At 40.5% G+C, this 16,647-nt stretch overlaps 1 protein-coding gene across 9 annotated transcripts in view; it reads right to left on the bottom strand.

The window, feature by feature from the left end:
- The window catches only part of LOC110852772 (IQ motif and SEC7 domain-containing protein 1), a 49,558-nt gene that overhangs the window by 5,431 nt on the left and 27,480 nt on the right, over positions 1 to 16,647 (bottom strand). For 7 of the 9 annotated variants that reach the window (XM_022100884.2, XM_022100885.2, XM_035853927.1 and 4 more), the window contains 4 exons: positions 13,118 to 13,154; positions 12,920 to 13,039; positions 5,093 to 5,184; positions 1,471 to 1,575 (listed from right to left, as the gene is read on the bottom strand). In XM_022100884.2, the coding sequence (XP_021956576.1) occupies positions 1,471 to 1,575; positions 5,093 to 5,184; positions 12,920 to 13,039; positions 13,118 to 13,154 (354 nt within the window). Of the gene's footprint in view, positions 1 to 1,470; positions 1,576 to 5,092; positions 5,185 to 12,919; positions 13,040 to 13,117; positions 13,155 to 14,050; positions 14,671 to 14,699; positions 14,939 to 16,647 lie in introns of those variants that run through there. The other 2 variants (XM_035853931.1, XM_035853930.1) reach the window with 2 other exon arrangements.

Here is a 16,647-nt window from a genome sequence, read left to right as displayed (position 1 = left end):
TGCCGAGAGGGAGATGACGATAAACTCTTTTTACGATTAATTCCTTCTGGAGTGGAGGAGAAGAATTAGACGCACGGGAAGCAATGGGCCACGAGTAAATAATTTTCAGGTAAATTGCCCTCAATAAAGCTTGTCATGGGTGAATGGATAATCCAGACGCCCATGAAAGGAAGAGCTCAGGATTATTGATTGTCACTTTATGGGCTCCATAAAATAGGATGGACTTTTGGATATTTTAGTTTCTCTCTCCATCTCTGTTTGGATAAAGATTCTGCTCTCGAAATCACCATTTTCATCGACTGCTTTTGCTATTAAAAATTCAATTCCATTTTCCATCCACTAAAAACTAAAATCCATTCTCTTCTACCTCCTAAAACTAAAACGATGCCTGTAACCACTTCATCAATCAAGTGCCATGGTCTCCACCTCCGTCAAGGGAATTGGTGGTGACGATGGTCATTTGTCAACCACAAGATCGCACTTCCCATGCAATTATACGGCCACAGTATCCCATGTCAAGCCGTCCTCATGCTCAAGTTCAAGATTGCATTTTTTCAGGCCTTCTTCTTCCTACATATCTACTTCTTCACAACAAGTGTTAAACTCTTCGGGACAAAAAGTGCAACCAGAAATTCCACGGAGCGAAAGAGTTCGTTTGAGAACTTATGGCAAAGTTGAATTGATGACGTGCCTTTAAATTCACGTGCTCACTTAATACTTATTCATCTCTCTCTCCAGCAGTCGCACAAAAAAGTTGCCTCACCCACCAAACAAACCAAACCAGGAGGAGAGAGAATTCCTTCGTGCATTGCATTGCCTAATCTCGGCTTATTTTATGATGGACACGGAATTGCAGGGATTCCTTCCACTTTTTATACGCATTCTTCCTCAGCAACTGCCAACATCATCCACATTCATTCGTCATCCATCCATTCCTCCTCCAAGAAGTGGCACTAAAGTGATTAGCACTTCCTGTTCGTCTCTCATCTTATTAATGCGGAACCCATAATCCGAACATTTTCCTCCCTTGAATTGATAAACTTGTGAAAAATGAATGATCCATCCATCCCAATAATAATCGATATGCGTGAGTTCGGCTGTCGGTTCAATGGCCAATTAAGTCTTCTACCAGATTCTGCAAGTGGATGAGATGGAAATGGAAATGAGATGCTGATGGAGATTTCTGGGCTGAACGACTTGTTCAAAAGTTTCATCATTTCATCAAAAGAAAGTTTCTCTTGAAATAATTAAATAAGTGAAATGAAAGGCAAGGAAGAGGAAGTCGTAACCAGAACTGCTCGGTCGCTAACGTCGTGGTAAAGTACATATATAAATAATGGTTCCATGAGATGACAGATCTACCAAGTCGTCGTGTCACTCCACTTGATAAGAATAAGTCATAAAAGGAGAATCTTGGGAACTTTTATGGCAGCCGATGGATCACAAAGGGAGAAAATAAATAGAACTTACGAGTTGACTGGAGGGGAGCTGGAGGTTCCGACGACATTGTTGTTGATTCTGCGAGACAGTCTTCGCTCGGTTTTGATGCGCTGGAACTCTTTCACCATGCTGTACCTGCACCCACGCAAACAAACAAAAAATCACATTAAATCACTGCTTCATACAGAACATGCTATTGTTGCAGTTGTCACTCGTTGCACAAAATTGTTGACCACTTATCATCATTATGTATTTTTTATGTATGCCTCTCCAGTATTTGGGTAAGTATTTGTCTACGCTAGAAGAGACACTTTCATAAAGTAAGCTTGCACATATAGCTAAACCATTTTCGCCCATTACACAAACATCAATGGGGGTGCATTATGACAAAATGCAAAGGTGATCTCGTATACAAAGTTGAGGAGGTTTGTGTAGTTTGCATCCACTCACCACAACGACCCCTCCGTCCTTTATGGGAAAACACCTTTATCGAGTGTCCCCACCCTTTGATTGCCAAGAAGGAAAACAACAAAACGTTGAAAAATAGAAATGTAGTTCTCAGTTTTGAATAGACTTGAGAATGAAATGGGCAAAAGTGAATGACAAAAAGATGCCATTTTGCTCTCGAAAAGAGAAAATGATTTGAAAAGGGAGGATCCAGAAGCCTTGACTTGTTTGCTTTTGCTTTATGCCAGAAATTTTAAGGTTTGAGAAAGGACATGAAAAATAAAGGTGTTCAACTGCACGACAAATACAAATACAAACTAAAACTGCAGGGGTTGCGTTTCATTAAAAATTTTGAAACCCATGAAATTCAGCTTGTACAAACAAATCTAAAAAGTTGATGGGATACTTGCGGAAACAAAGTGACAGGGCATAAAATAATGCGTAACAGCAGTTGACATTTTTTTCACTTTTGTCACAAATCAACTCTGGATTTTTAATATTTTTTTCCCTAAAGTCCATTCGTTACAGTTTCCTCATTCATCGTGAGCTGTGCCAAGACGAACAAGTGAAATTGTAACGAAACTTGGATTGCAATGCGTAATAATAATATCTCCCAGGCTGCGCTCACTTAATGAAATATCCGGTTTGCGGCCCACTCTCATCCACACTTATTGATTGATCACTTTCAATGTAGGAAACAGGATCATGCCAAGAAGGAAACAGACCAAGCTTGTCTTGTTGTGTTTCGTGGCTGCTCGCTTTTTCTTCGTTTAAGAAATAGCAACAAGACGAAGGCGAGGAGAATGCTAAAATTATTCCTCAACGACGACATGCAAAGTCAGAACGACCAAGCCGCTAAGCTCTGTAATGACGCGCTTCGTCCTGTGTCAAATGCACGTTTATTGCTGCACACCAGCCGACTTTTCTCTTCTCCAGTGCAGAACTTGAATAGCCCACTTACTGTTTCCTCCCACATTCAGGTCACGATCCTCCAAAAGGACGCTTGCAAATTCGGAGAAAGCTTTTTGCCACCCATACATCACCATCTGTGTCTGTCTCTCTCTATTCACCATTAAAGGAGTGAAATGGCTTTCGTGCAGAAATCCAAGGCGAAAAGAAAGCATGCCATTTATTTCCAGTTACAGCAGCGCAGACTGCGAAACAATCATTGCAGATTGGTCCAGTTGATGCGGACGGAAACATGGGATGAGATCCTACCGTTAAGGAAGAAAATGTGTAGGCAGCAGCACTTATAACGTTTCTGTTGTTGCGTGAGTGAGGTGGAAAAAGCCAGTCGGTCGCTCAGTAATTGATTCGAATTCACTTTCTCCAAAGCCATAAAATGAAATCGGGCTGCTTAACTTGCTGGTTGTTGGTGTGATTCAGTGGGACGTGAAACTGCGCTCTTTGCCAACTTATTCCCTTTTCCAGCTTTGCTCGACTTGACTTGGCCACTTACTCGGCTTACTGAATAAAAGTGGTCTGGTCCTCATGACATTTTCACGGAAAACCTCTCTTCCTTCCCAACTTTTTAAGCCCTGGAGATTTTACTGTATGCTCCTATGCCTTGCAGCTAATAATGTCACAGACATCTTGTCTGCTCAATTATTAAATTTCTCTCCGCTACCCAATAAAGAACTTGGAAAGTAGGTAAATAAGTAAATAACCTGCTCAATTGAAAGTCGATCTGCTCCTTAATATATGAACTCATGAAGTGGACCGAATTGAGGATTTATTCCATGACTCCTGGATTCGATCCAACAGCGTATTCAGGTTATTCTCATTTTCGCAGCAGCGATAAAAAATCTCGTTGAAATCGCAGTCAATAATAAATACACACCTCCAGACGAAGTCATTGCGACAAGTGTTCAGCCCTTTAACGTCTACATACTTCCAGGCAGGGCACATACATTTCTGTTCAAATATAGAAGTAAAATTTGTCGCCGCCTCTTCTACCTTCGATAACCACGTATATTAACCAGTTGGTAGTTAGTAAAATAAAAATAGAGATTGTATATTTCTCAGAGTAATGAAAATGTCAAAACCAGAGGCAGCTCATGTATGGGGAGTTATTTATCGAGTTCAGAACCACCCACCCACCCAACAGCGTTATTACGAAACACGTCAAATGCAAGATTTGAGCTCAAATCGTAATTTATCAGGGCATTAATTACCATCATCATCCCAAGATTGGATGCATCATTAACTTTGTTACCGTCTGACTCAGGCAAAAAAAATCTTTCAGAAGAAGAAAAAATCGTGCACAAAAATTGTTGCAAAATTTTTCGCTACACAGATCTGCTACCTATCTTCTCGAGACTGATGAAGGTGAGGCAAAAAGTGTGGTGGAGAATTACAAGGACTGCAACTTAATTATGATAGGATGGGTGATGTAACGAATATAGAGGTCCTTCTATCCTGTGCAAGAGCGGAATGTATACATTATTCATCATTCTTATGGCAGTGTCGCCGTGCAAAATGCATGAGAAGAAGGGGAGATGATTTCTTGCAGCAATTTTAAGTGCATATTTACTCTGGTCATTTCATTATTCTCGCAATTTCCTCCAAGTAAATAACTCAAGTACTTATTTACTTGTGTGTACGCTCACATAGTTTTAATCTTCGTGCTTTATGGGACAGTCCTACAACTATGAATTAGCAATTTGGCATTGGGAAACTTGGACGTAAATGACAGAGAAATTATTCTCAAAGGTTTCGTTTTACTTAAACTGGGAACAATTAAGGCTCGATCGCACACTGTTTAAGCAGAACTTCACTTTCAAACCCACCGTCGTGAACGAGAACAAAGGCAACAATGCCGATCTCGCAAGAATGAAATATTATCACGAAGCTGATCAATACTCAATCAATCCACGGTGTTAGTCGTTGGTGTAATCGATATAGCTCTACCAAGAGGATGCCGTCCTGCCAAAGCCAAGAGAAGATAGATACGCAGAGAGTGTAAGGTTTCCATTTGTTCTTGTGTGGCGGCCGTGTGCACTTTCCCATTTAATGGTGTGTTTGATGCAAATTGACTGCAAATTATTTGCACGACTTTCGAATTGCCTTTCATACTCAATTAAAATTCGCTCACGTTCAAATCACGAAGATAAATTGTCAAATAAGCGATGTGATCTCTACTACTCTCAACTCTGCACTTATTATTTGCTTAATTGGATTTCCCATTGTCAGAGGATAAACGTACCTTCGATAAGCGCGTTGAATGACGAGAGCCGCATCTCTCGCAGGGACGCCACCGTAACGACGCTCCGTGACGAATGCAGAATCTCCTGGGTCCTGTAATCACACAAAGTAAAACACTCGAGTTAAATCTCAGTAACGGTCAAAATCCCACAAAATCTGGTATGCAAACATAGAAAGACTTTTATATATCCGATGAAGGAATCAGTTTTTTGAATCAGAATCAATAATCAGTAGCGAGCAACTCGAAATGTCAAGTCTGCAATTTTTTACCTCTCAACTATTTGTCGAGCTGAACAATATATGACGACACGATCACGGACAATTTTTATCGTTTGGTATTTCACAACCAGCCCAACCACTGCTAGTGTAAGCATAAAACGATGAGTGCAAGATTTATGGTTCCACTTAAAAAGTCAGGTGTGGATCAGAAGGAGGAAAACTGGATAAACTATTTTTGCACTACTCACTGCGGGGCTGAACTTGGAGGAAAAGGGTGAGATTTTGCAAATGAAGGTTACACTGTTGCAAATCCCAAGAAGGAAGGTATTCTAACAACACAATTGCCCGTTGGCAGTGTGGGAATGGAAATTCTCTTCAATCCTTTGACCACGTCAACAACATTATGGCAGACGAAACTAAAAACTTCCCAACTTCAATTCATGGTCATGATAAAAAATATGATAAAATTTTCAATGGACGAACAAACTCGCTCTAAAAATAATAATTGATTGTCTAACTGTGCTATTTATGTAGTGCACTCTTTGTCCAGACATGGCTTCGCTTGAACTGGACCTTGCTATTATTTCTCACTGCAATTCAATGCGATGTGCGAAGAAGTAAAGATGTATGTACGAACTAGGAGGGATTCATTCATCTCGCATGTAATTTGATCAATCGCTGCATCATCAACCGATATAAAAACACATTGGACACCAATACGAGTGATGTAATCAAATTCTCTGAATTGAAAGATTGGCCAACTAACTCATGTGTCGATAATTCTTCGCATGTACGTTCGCGAACTTTGACTCCAGAGAAATTAACATACATATCTCTCATATAAACGTAACACTTTTCCAGCAAGGGCACGTGAAATGGAGTCTTAAAGGAAGAATCTCAATAATACAAATAATAAAAATACCAAGAAATGTGCGCTGTATATTTTACTGTATGGAATAAAGCAATTCTTTCATGATGGCAAAAATATTTTGATTCTTTACCTATAACAAATATTCCGTTTTTTTTTCAGCAAATATTTTCATTTGACAATAATATTTTGCACCCTCAAGGGCTATGAATTAATTAGAATTGCACTCAAATTGTGTGCTAAAAAAGTTACCTCCCGAGATTCGGCCTTGTTATTATTCGCCTCGTTGTTGTGATTGACCAAAATGGGGGCCCCCACGACCACGAGAGCAATTCGTTCATCCACTTGTGTAAAACGGACAAAAGTTCCCTCTGAATTTGGGAACGTGATTGGAGTAAATGTCTCCACATTATTGTAATCATCCTCCAAATTGCTTCCTCTCATGCGAGGCACAATTACAAAACTTTTCGATGGAATTGGCCCACGACTGCTACGTCGACGTCGATTCATCACAGGGAGAGATCGGGCACTCAAAAAACCTCGCATTTTCACCATTTTACTATTTCTTAAATAACAATCGAGCAGTCCTCGGAACAATTACAATGTAAAATTTTGTGCACTAACAAGATACACTTGAATAAGAATAACATAAATAATTATTGTTATGCTGAGTGAAGGTAGCACTAATAATACTTTCGAAATTCATCTAAAACAGTGATTAAAACTTGTTTGTTTTGCTATGAATTATGGAGCGACTCTTCGCCTAATGATTTTTTTAACAACTTGTGCACAGGATGTAGCGCAAACTACATAAATTACAGTGTGTCTTGGTTAGTTGTTGCTGCTGCGGCTGTGGGGATTAACTAATGAGTTTTCCTAACTATTTGGTTTAGGGAGAAGAAGCTGAGAATTAATTGCTTTTCCGCCGATAAGTAATTATTGTGGATAACACCATGTAGTTGGAGGCAGAACAGCTTGTAGTACACTAATGAGGATCGAAATGCTGCAAGCTCAACCATCAGCCACGTGGCCACTGACTTGGTGACACATTGGTCCCTAAATAAAAATTAAGTGCTTTACCAGTAACTAATCCCTTCATTTCTTGGCTAAAATTTCCTTGGCTGGAGAATGACAAAGCATGAGTCATGAGTCATCATCATTCTGGTCGTAATGTAATGTAGCATTCTCACCAACAAGCAAAGTTCCCAGGAAAAAGACTGTGCAGCCGCAAGGAAAGCAATCTACCCCCTGGTCTCATAAGGGTCTCATAGCTACATATATATTAAGAAGACGGGGACACGTTTATTAGTCCACATCCCAACATCTCAATCCCAACAGGATTTCAGGCATGCTCCTAAATCAGTTCAGTTTATGACTTTCTGGTCGATGCTGCCCATTTTATTTGGCCGTGCAGCCCAGTGTAATGTAATTTATTTACAGCTCAGGGCAAATAACCAATCAATCAATGAGCCTGTGAAACAATGTCACGTCATTTCTCATCATTCAACAAGAAGACTGATGAGACAAACAGCCCCCAAACAATCAACGAGGGGCAATTAGTGATTGGACATATTTACAGTCGATTGTGAAACACTTTTTGCCTTTTGGTGAGGAGAGAACCATGAGAGTCACATAAATCACTTCATTAGCCAAATCAACTCTTGATGCATCTTTTCCTCTCCTCCTCCCTCCTGATATCGCTGATATTATGCTGCAGCCTGATGGTGGTGACCGATAAGAAGATGACAAACACGGTCAACCTCTTCTTATTAATAATTATCTTATCAGACGCATCCATCGCTTATCACGTGCCCAATTATTATTTATGCAGGAAGCAGGCAGAGTGTGTAAAATGGATCTGTTTGTGAGCAGAATACTCACATTGTCGATGTTCTGACGATTACAGTTTCTGATAATTATTTGCATACTATTATTTGGACACCTTGATTTGAGGCTGGTTCCCTTCGCAGGATCGTTTAATACTCGTAATACGAGTTAGTGACGCAGGCAAATAAGTACTTAAATGTATGCACACTCTGTGTTGGACCTTTCGTAAAAAAGCCGTTTACCAACCAAGATCATTTTTATTTGTTGTGCAGATTTGCAGCCTTTGAGGCATTGGATGCAATTACTCCATGACGAAAGCACATCATGGATTACTTGCTTATTACTTATTATTCATTCTGCTTATTAGCACCAAAAGACGTAGAGTCAAATTCAAGGCAATTCTACGCTCTCTGTTGCTCCTGCTACTGTATTTTGCAAGTTGAGGGCATTGCAAAAAGCATGCATACATAAATAACCAAATAATTGTTTATTGTCTCTTCTCAGCCAGTGTGGAAACTAATTGTGGAATCGCGTGGAAAACATGATTGGTGTTTGAGTGGGTTGATTAATTTGACTGATAGAGTTCGATCATCATCAATACGTACGTTGCTTCATCGCGATGTCACATATCATGTACTAAATAAGGTCTGATTATCACTTGTGCAATTCCATCACATACATCTTTACGCTCATGATATCCATTCGTGACAGAAAAGAGATCTAATCATTGTCAAATTAAGTTTTTTCAAAGATTTCATATTGAAAAGGCTATTTTTTAATTTGTTAATTCTGCAGTGTGTTTGATCCTGTTACTCAATTAACCGACCGGCCATGCGTTACTCGGTTTTGCCATTTCAATTTGCACGGTTAGCGTGAAACGTCAGAAATTGAGGATGGAAACCTTGATAAGAAAGGTTAAATAACAGAATGGTTTACTTGAGCACAGTTCACGTAACATTAAGAATTTCTTCTAAAATAAGATGCAGATTGATTGTGAGTGAGATGAAGCTAGAGCAGCAGAGCTTGGCACAATTTGCTTGGGCAGTACGTACATAAAACAGAAGTAGAGATGCAGTTATGTACATAGCCGAGTGAAAAATCATTAAAATCAGTGAACTTTGAAATCTACAGAGCAATAAATAAGAAACTCTCACTCTCTCCATACATTCAAACAGCCAGTTAATGCTATTATGCCATACATAACGGCACAGTTCAATCAAGGCTCTTATATAATCTGCTCCTCCCGAATTTCCAATATTCACAATATCTGCAAATAATTATGGATGCATGCGTCACGAGGAAGGAGGAAGGAAGAGAACAATGACGAGTGATATTTGAAATATCTCTACCTTTTGGAGGACGAAAAAGCATCCGGGTGGGAGCTGGCGAACAATGGCGTGGTTGCGGTTCGTGGTACAACGCCGCAGAAAAGGTCCTCCTGTTCCTGGGACAAGGAACAGCATCCCACCACCACTCCCACAGTTGGATTCTCGCACCATGGTATTTATTCGTGTCTCAGACCGTACACATTTCACTTCGAAATACCGAACTTTGTAGAACTTGACACCAATAAAGCCACCGCACAATACAGAGCTCAACACTGCATGAAGATTGTCCACACCACGAAACCAAATCCAGACATGATCATCACCGATTTCAGTACGGATCCCAATTATAAATGTCAGTAACAGCTATATTTTCCACCACGTCGAACCTTTCGCCGTGTGATTTGTGCACTGCACGGGGTGTCTGACTGAGTTTGCGAATAAGACTGAACAAGAAGTCTCTGCCCATCCACATTATTGCTAATTCTCTGCATAACACAAAAGTGCGAGGCAACCACAACACACAGAAAGCAATTGACTACGTACATGCCTGACACCAATGCATACGTATACCCTCAGCTCTAAATGAAAACGAATCTGCTTGCTGCGTCTGCAATAGATCGTTGGTGATGAGGATGTTTTTGGGGATGGCAGAAGAACTGAAGGGGAAATCACCACAAGCAGCAGCAGCAACAAACGACGACGAGGAGCCAAAAGCCAACTTCAATTATAGTGAAGAAGATGAAGAGTAGTTGGCCAAGTCGTCGTAACCAGCAATACGACACGACCAACCGCATTTCCATTTCATTGGCGAATGACATCTTTTATTTAGGCATAAGTGCTTATTTCCCTCCCCACCAAAGTTCCCTAATCCGTTTTGGCACATGGAAACGCGCTCTTCTCGAGGGAGGAGAGACTTAAGGGACGTTTCGCAAGTGAAGCCTCGCTGTTATTGTGCCAAGCTCGAGTCCGTTAATAAAGAGTTATTAAAGGCTGGCGAAAAAATACAACCTTCGCTCGAAGTCATCAGTAGGGCGCTAATGGAAACGTTAAACAGAGACAAAACCATGTCTTGGCCGTTGGCAAGTAAACAGTACACATTGAGGCTCTTGGTGTAGATCAAGCGCATTGTGATGGTCACAATGTAAGCAACAGAAGAACGAAAGTGGAGCCGGTTACAGATGCATTGTCGATGTCTTCTTCTGTTTAGAGGCCAAGTAGCGTTGGTTGGTGTACAAAGAAGATGTGCAGCAGCCTCTGGCAGGGTGTCCCTAATACATCCCATCAACCGTGTGTGTGTGTCATGTGGCTGCTTTATCACCATCGTCAAGTGAAATGAAATCAATGAAATCTGTGCTAAATCTAAATTTTGGCTCAGATTTGTTATTGTGGACAAACCTCTTCATTTGCAAACTCATCCAATCTGCCCGAGATTCTCATGCGAGGCACAAAGCGGATCGACTCGCTCATTGCACATTCACTTTCCTTCCCTCGTACTCCTTTTAACCCTTTTGTCAAAAAATGGTCTCTTTGGTCCTTCTTCGTCTCTGGAACAAATCCTGAGCTCGTTTCCACTCGGTGGCACCACACCCAGTCATGTTGCGACAATTGATCAATTTAAGAGCACTCTTGAATCTCGCATGACAGTTGGCTTATGATTTGGTCTGAGTGACCGAGATCAATCACTCAACACCTACGCACACCAATTACATGGCACTAAATACTTACTCAATAGTGGGCATACAAATATTTTCTATAGTGCAGCAACGATACAAATAATCTACGTATTGCATGAGGATCGAAAATTAATTTGGGCGGCCTCTCACATGATCTAGCCAAATTGTCAATTATCTGTAAATCAAAGCATGATGCACATTTTGCTTATTCATTTTTAGTGGGTACGAATGGTATTTTCAAAAAATATTCACTCCCCACGTCTACTCGAGGCAAGGCAAGGCAAGTCTGATAATCGTGTCACTGCGACAAAGACGAACGCATATCCTGTTCAAGGTCCCTCCTCAGAAAAGTGTGTGCGCGGTGGACACAGAGTTCGCAATAAATAAGGCTTGTTCTCTCTACTGCTAACACGACGCACGAATATCTTATTTTACAGGAGTGCACACGAATGTCAACTTTTTTCTAAGAAAACATTTATGAATTTATAAATTCAGTAGAGCATCAAATAAAATCAAAGTTTTTCTTTTCTTCCTAATAAATGACGATGAAGCACGATAAATTTATTTCTCTTGAGCCACAAGAGCAATAACTCGTCCTCACTCATCATCTTCTCTGTAAAAACCTCAAGCAAATGATAAGTCGCACATGAAATAAAATATAAATCCGAGTGCTTAGTGGGCTGTGAAATGGTAATAATAAATTTGAGATGTTGTTGTAAAAAACCTTTGGCCAACAACATACGTGTCCTATTCGTTTGTCAAACTCAAATCCAAACAAGTCGTTACTTCTTTCGGTAGAAGTGGTGGCCAAGAATAGATGTGAAAAATCTCTCTTTTTGCAAGTGCATGTGTCGTCGAAGTCGGTGAAGAGTAAATACAAATCCCAAAACTGCATTAATGGCACTGGTGTGTGTACTGCAACAATGTGAATAAGAAGACACTTGAGGGTTGTGTGGTTGGGATTTTTATGGTGACTGAGTAGAGCAAGCCTAAAGTTTACCACCCGTTCTGATGATAACAGTTTTTGTCCATTAGATGAACTCCATCAATCCTAATCATCAAAGAAGACGGCCGATATTGTATCAACCCACTTTTGTCCAGAAATGCAATACGATCTCTTAAAAACAACGCTCAAGTCTGTATTCTGAACCAAATTTTTTACTTTTTATTTGGTGGTAATGTGGTGCTAGCTAATGTGCAATACTAATGGCGGAAATAATTGCAAAATCACCCACAATTGCATTTCATTCATTCATCCATCCATCTATTGTCAATTTTATAAAATGTCGTCGCTTTCCAAACTTGCATAAAGCCACACTTGACAAATGTGCACAACAGAGAGTGATTATTATTGCATATACTTAATAGCAGTAGTTAAATTAAGCTATTAACAAACCAAATCCAATCACTGCATTTGGACCAGTTTGCTTTCCTGCCTACCCAACAATCACCATCAGCCAAAAAGGGATTTTTTTATTGGGTCACCTCCTCAACCACACCAAACTAAACAATTTTATTATTAGGCTCCATTATATTATTATTATTATTACACGACGCTGTACACAAAGCTATTGCCAGCTAATTCTTCTACAAGAGGAATCCAACTCTTGTTGTGGAATGTTGTTCCTGCAGTTCATTCGTTCTTTGCTTAATCAATTCGATTCAAAAGAGGAAGGGAAATCAAGTGTGAAATTAAAAGAAAAACGTTGCAGGTGACAATTTAATCGCGAATTATCCCGTTTCATGCAACTAATTGGGCTCAGCAGTCAATTAATTAACCAATTTAAACTCCTTAATGCACTTAATTCCCTCTTGAATTCACTTGAATAATTTATTTCCCTTTCTTGCTCATGTTTTTAAAAGAAGTTCACGCTGAAACTATTTTGAAAAGAGAGGTTGAAAAGCTGTCTTACCTCTGCGGAATCATGGAAGTTTGGTTGTGAGGACGACTGCTGGGTGGTGGCCTGTTGGGTGAAGAGGACGGGGGACGACGAGGCTGAGCTGGAGGAAGACGAGGACGACAATCGGTTGTTCTGCAAACATGATTAACATTGTCAACAATCAGAACATTTAATATGTACAAGTCGACTGAACAAGTCATGCGTACGTACCTCAGACAATCGGGTCATCTCCGAGCTGGAGTAGGTGCTAAAAATCAAAGAAAAACAATTCTCGTTAGTACATTGACTGTGCTACATATTTCATTATCATGTCATCCTGATGAACATATATTGATCACGGTCCAATGCTCAATTACATTCAAGTCCACTCGACCGAATATTATGTGTGAAAGCGACGATACACTAAATGTATGTGAAGCAGGAGAAAAAAAAATCCACTAAAAATAAAAGTGTCACCGAAAACCTACTGCTCAGAGTTTCGCTGAAAGAACAAAGGAAACGCAGCAGAGAAATTTACAATTGAATAAATCTCTTGAAAAAGAAACAAGTTGATCCTCCAGAGCAGGCAAAAGACAAACTTTTTGTCGTCCTCGGAGAGTCTGCACACCGAAATCTGGTTCAAATTATTTCATTACGGTCTCCCTCAGGCACGTTAAGAGACAAAGTAAATAAAATAAACGTGGTCTCTCAAAAGGCTCTTCTTTAAAATGAGTTGAGCCCCAAGATTTAGAAAACATACGTACGAGGCAAGCAATTGGTAAAAAGTGGCAATAAATCTGCCACTTTTTACCCAGATCTCTTTCTGCAGTGCTGCCTACATACTTACGCCAACCTCTGTATATGTACAATAACTGGGTTTTTTGCTAGTCCTTAAAATTCATCGCCTTTCACATCAATCTCTTTTCTTATGTTTTTCTCCACAATTTTTTCCATCCCATGGTTGTTTGCAAATCAAAATGAAAGATGCTGAAGGTGCTACGAACAGCCAGCTCAATGAGTTATTTAGATAGTTCAACTGGAGGAAATGGTGGTAGTAATAAATCGTGCGATGCATATTTCACCATAATGACGACGACTGTGTGCACTCATTGAATGCAAGATTCATAAAAGTCATGATATAATAATAATCATAGTCATTATTACCCCGAACCCATACAACAATGAGATTGCACTTATTTATCCTGTTGCTCAGAGAGAGTAATGTGTCCCTTGGGGAACGTTTGTAATTTCACACAGCTACAGCGATGGTCACTGGGCCGTGACCTTTACTTGTTTTCCCTCATGTTCAAAATGCCAACGGTTTGTTTCTACAAAATTTGAGACATTTCTTTCCTCATCCTTGTCCGTTATTGTTCGTATGTGTTCCTCCTGCTACGTTTTTTCTCGACTTTGAATTATTGCTCGTTGTTGGAGTGATGATGCTGTTGAAGGGCCCGGAGGCAGCTCTTTCTGTCGTATCTTTATCAGGCAGAACCAGACAGACTCCCTCCCACTCGATGCAGAGGAACACACACGAAGCCCAACACAGATTTGGAGTAATTGAAAGTAATTGTTCCTTTTTCTGAGGAGGAGAAGGAACGAGAGCAAGGAGTGGACTGGTTGTGATGCGAGGAGGGCGAAAGGTCGCGGCCTTAAGGAGCCCACCAACCAACACAAACACTTAAACGAGTTATTGGAATCACTGAGTTGTTTGTTTATGAATGTGTGTATTGCCTCCAGATATGCCTGCCCAGTCGGTTACGTAAACGCCGTCGTGCAAGTAGATGACTTTGCTCACTGTTTATTTACTTACTTTGAAATCGGGACTGGAAAGTATTGGATCGTTATCTCGAATGAATACCTCTCTCTCTCTGAAAGATCAGCACTTGGGGCAGAGATCAGCAATATTTGTGTGAATCCATGCTCAAAAAACTGAGGAACGGCACGATTGGTGCAATCGAGGTACTGAGAAGTCGTAGTAATAGTGGTAGTGGTCGTAGTAGTAAATATTATTATGCGCGTGGATTCGTAGGTGTTTGATAGCTGAGGAGAAGACTGGGACTAAAACCCCATTTGTTTTGTTGTGATGGAAAGTGCAGAGCGGAAACAGGGAGACGAAACGAAAAGAAGGAACACAGCTAAAACTCAGACCCCGAATTTCGGGGATTTTGCCACATCAGATTCTACGAGTGCATAAGAAGGGAGTAGGAGAGTCCATGCCAGTGCTGGGAAGTGGATGGCTGTGTGGGGGAGGTTGGCGCAGGTCTGCACCTCAAGAAGGAAGAAATATATGCCCGATTCGGTTCGATACTACATACAACTTGCCAGAGCCAGAAGAGACAAATATGCTACCACTGGCTTGCACTCGGGTTTTCTTGCACGGCTATACTGCACGTGGATGCAGACCAACTTCAACCCGGGTATTTAACTTTATGCCTCCTCTCGACCGGGAGACAGCCAGACTGACTATACGCAGCATGTGCATACGTACAATCCACTTATTCACTCGGAGTGAATCATGGTAAATATCCGGAAAAGAATGCAGCCCGTCCTCATTCCATGTCATGAAATATATTGGACAAAATCTGCATTTGAAGTGAGAGGCTGAAACTCGCAGATAACTTCCGACATCAGTTTACTTCTCCTCCTCCACGGTCACTGTTGTACCACTCGGAAGAAGTAATAACCGTGATGGAGTTAAGTTTAATTGAACCCGACTCTTGCCATCATCATGTTTCGCATCCCTCACACTCACGAGTCGAGCTATATCGTAGACAATTGAGAAATGAGTCCACTTTACCCGAACCACTTATTCATCCCACAAATTCCAACCCCACCAAACCAGTCGGAAACTCAAGCCATACGTTCTTACCACTCGTACAGTCACTCGTTACTTGCATGCAGCGGTAACAAAATGCTTATTGTTTACCAGCAGACAATTGATCCAGCCATGAAATCCGCCCACCCCAACAGAACAAAGGCACAAGAACAGATTTCCGACCCACCTGGACATGTGCCGTGTTTTTCTCTACGCGTACGAGCAAACTTTTGAGCTCATATTGTGTAATATGCAATATTGACAAAATGATATGATGTCATATCATTTTGTGGTGCACCAAATCAAAACATTCCTTACAAATTGCTATTCAAAATCTACTCGTATTTCAAATCTGAATAGAATGCATGCCTCATCCTATTTATTTGTAGGTTGAGTTCCTTCCCTAAATTGCTCAATTTCCTTCTTTTTTGGACACGACGGCATCTTTCAAATATGTAAATGTGGTCATGGCGTACAAGGAAGCCGCAAGAAGTGTACGCAAAGTAAAACATGCTTTACAACAAGTACACACGAGTTCAAAGGATTTTCTGAGGAGGTGCCCTACAGGGTCTCGCGGCCTCTTTGTTCAATCCGTTTCAATTGTACGTACGTAAATATATGCGAAGAAGACGAGGGAAAATCGAGGCTTTGTTACCCTGACTCACCCTGAAACTCCATGACGGTGTTAGACCGATTACAATCTCTATGCATCTCCATGATTCGTTTTCATACGAAATACCCGCAACTTTGTACACAAATATTTATGCGTATTCATAAAAAAGATACAAATTGTGCTTTCTAAAATGTGTAAATTATGAATACCGATATGAGTGCAACATTATTTTTATTAGCGGGTGATTTGATACGAGTGAGTGTCGCTGTTCGGAAGCCACCACTCAGCAAAGTGCAACATTAAGCATTCCACCAATTTATTTATTACATG

This window comes from Folsomia candida, unplaced genomic scaffold (genome assembly GCF_002217175.1).
Source record: "Folsomia candida strain VU population unplaced genomic scaffold, ASM221717v1 Fcan01_Sc007, whole genome shotgun sequence".
Classification (NCBI taxonomy): domain Eukaryota; kingdom Metazoa; phylum Arthropoda; class Collembola; order Entomobryomorpha; family Isotomidae; genus Folsomia; species Folsomia candida.
The sequence above is the reverse complement of the archived record's forward strand: the minus strand, read 5'-3'. Positions and strand labels throughout refer to the sequence as shown.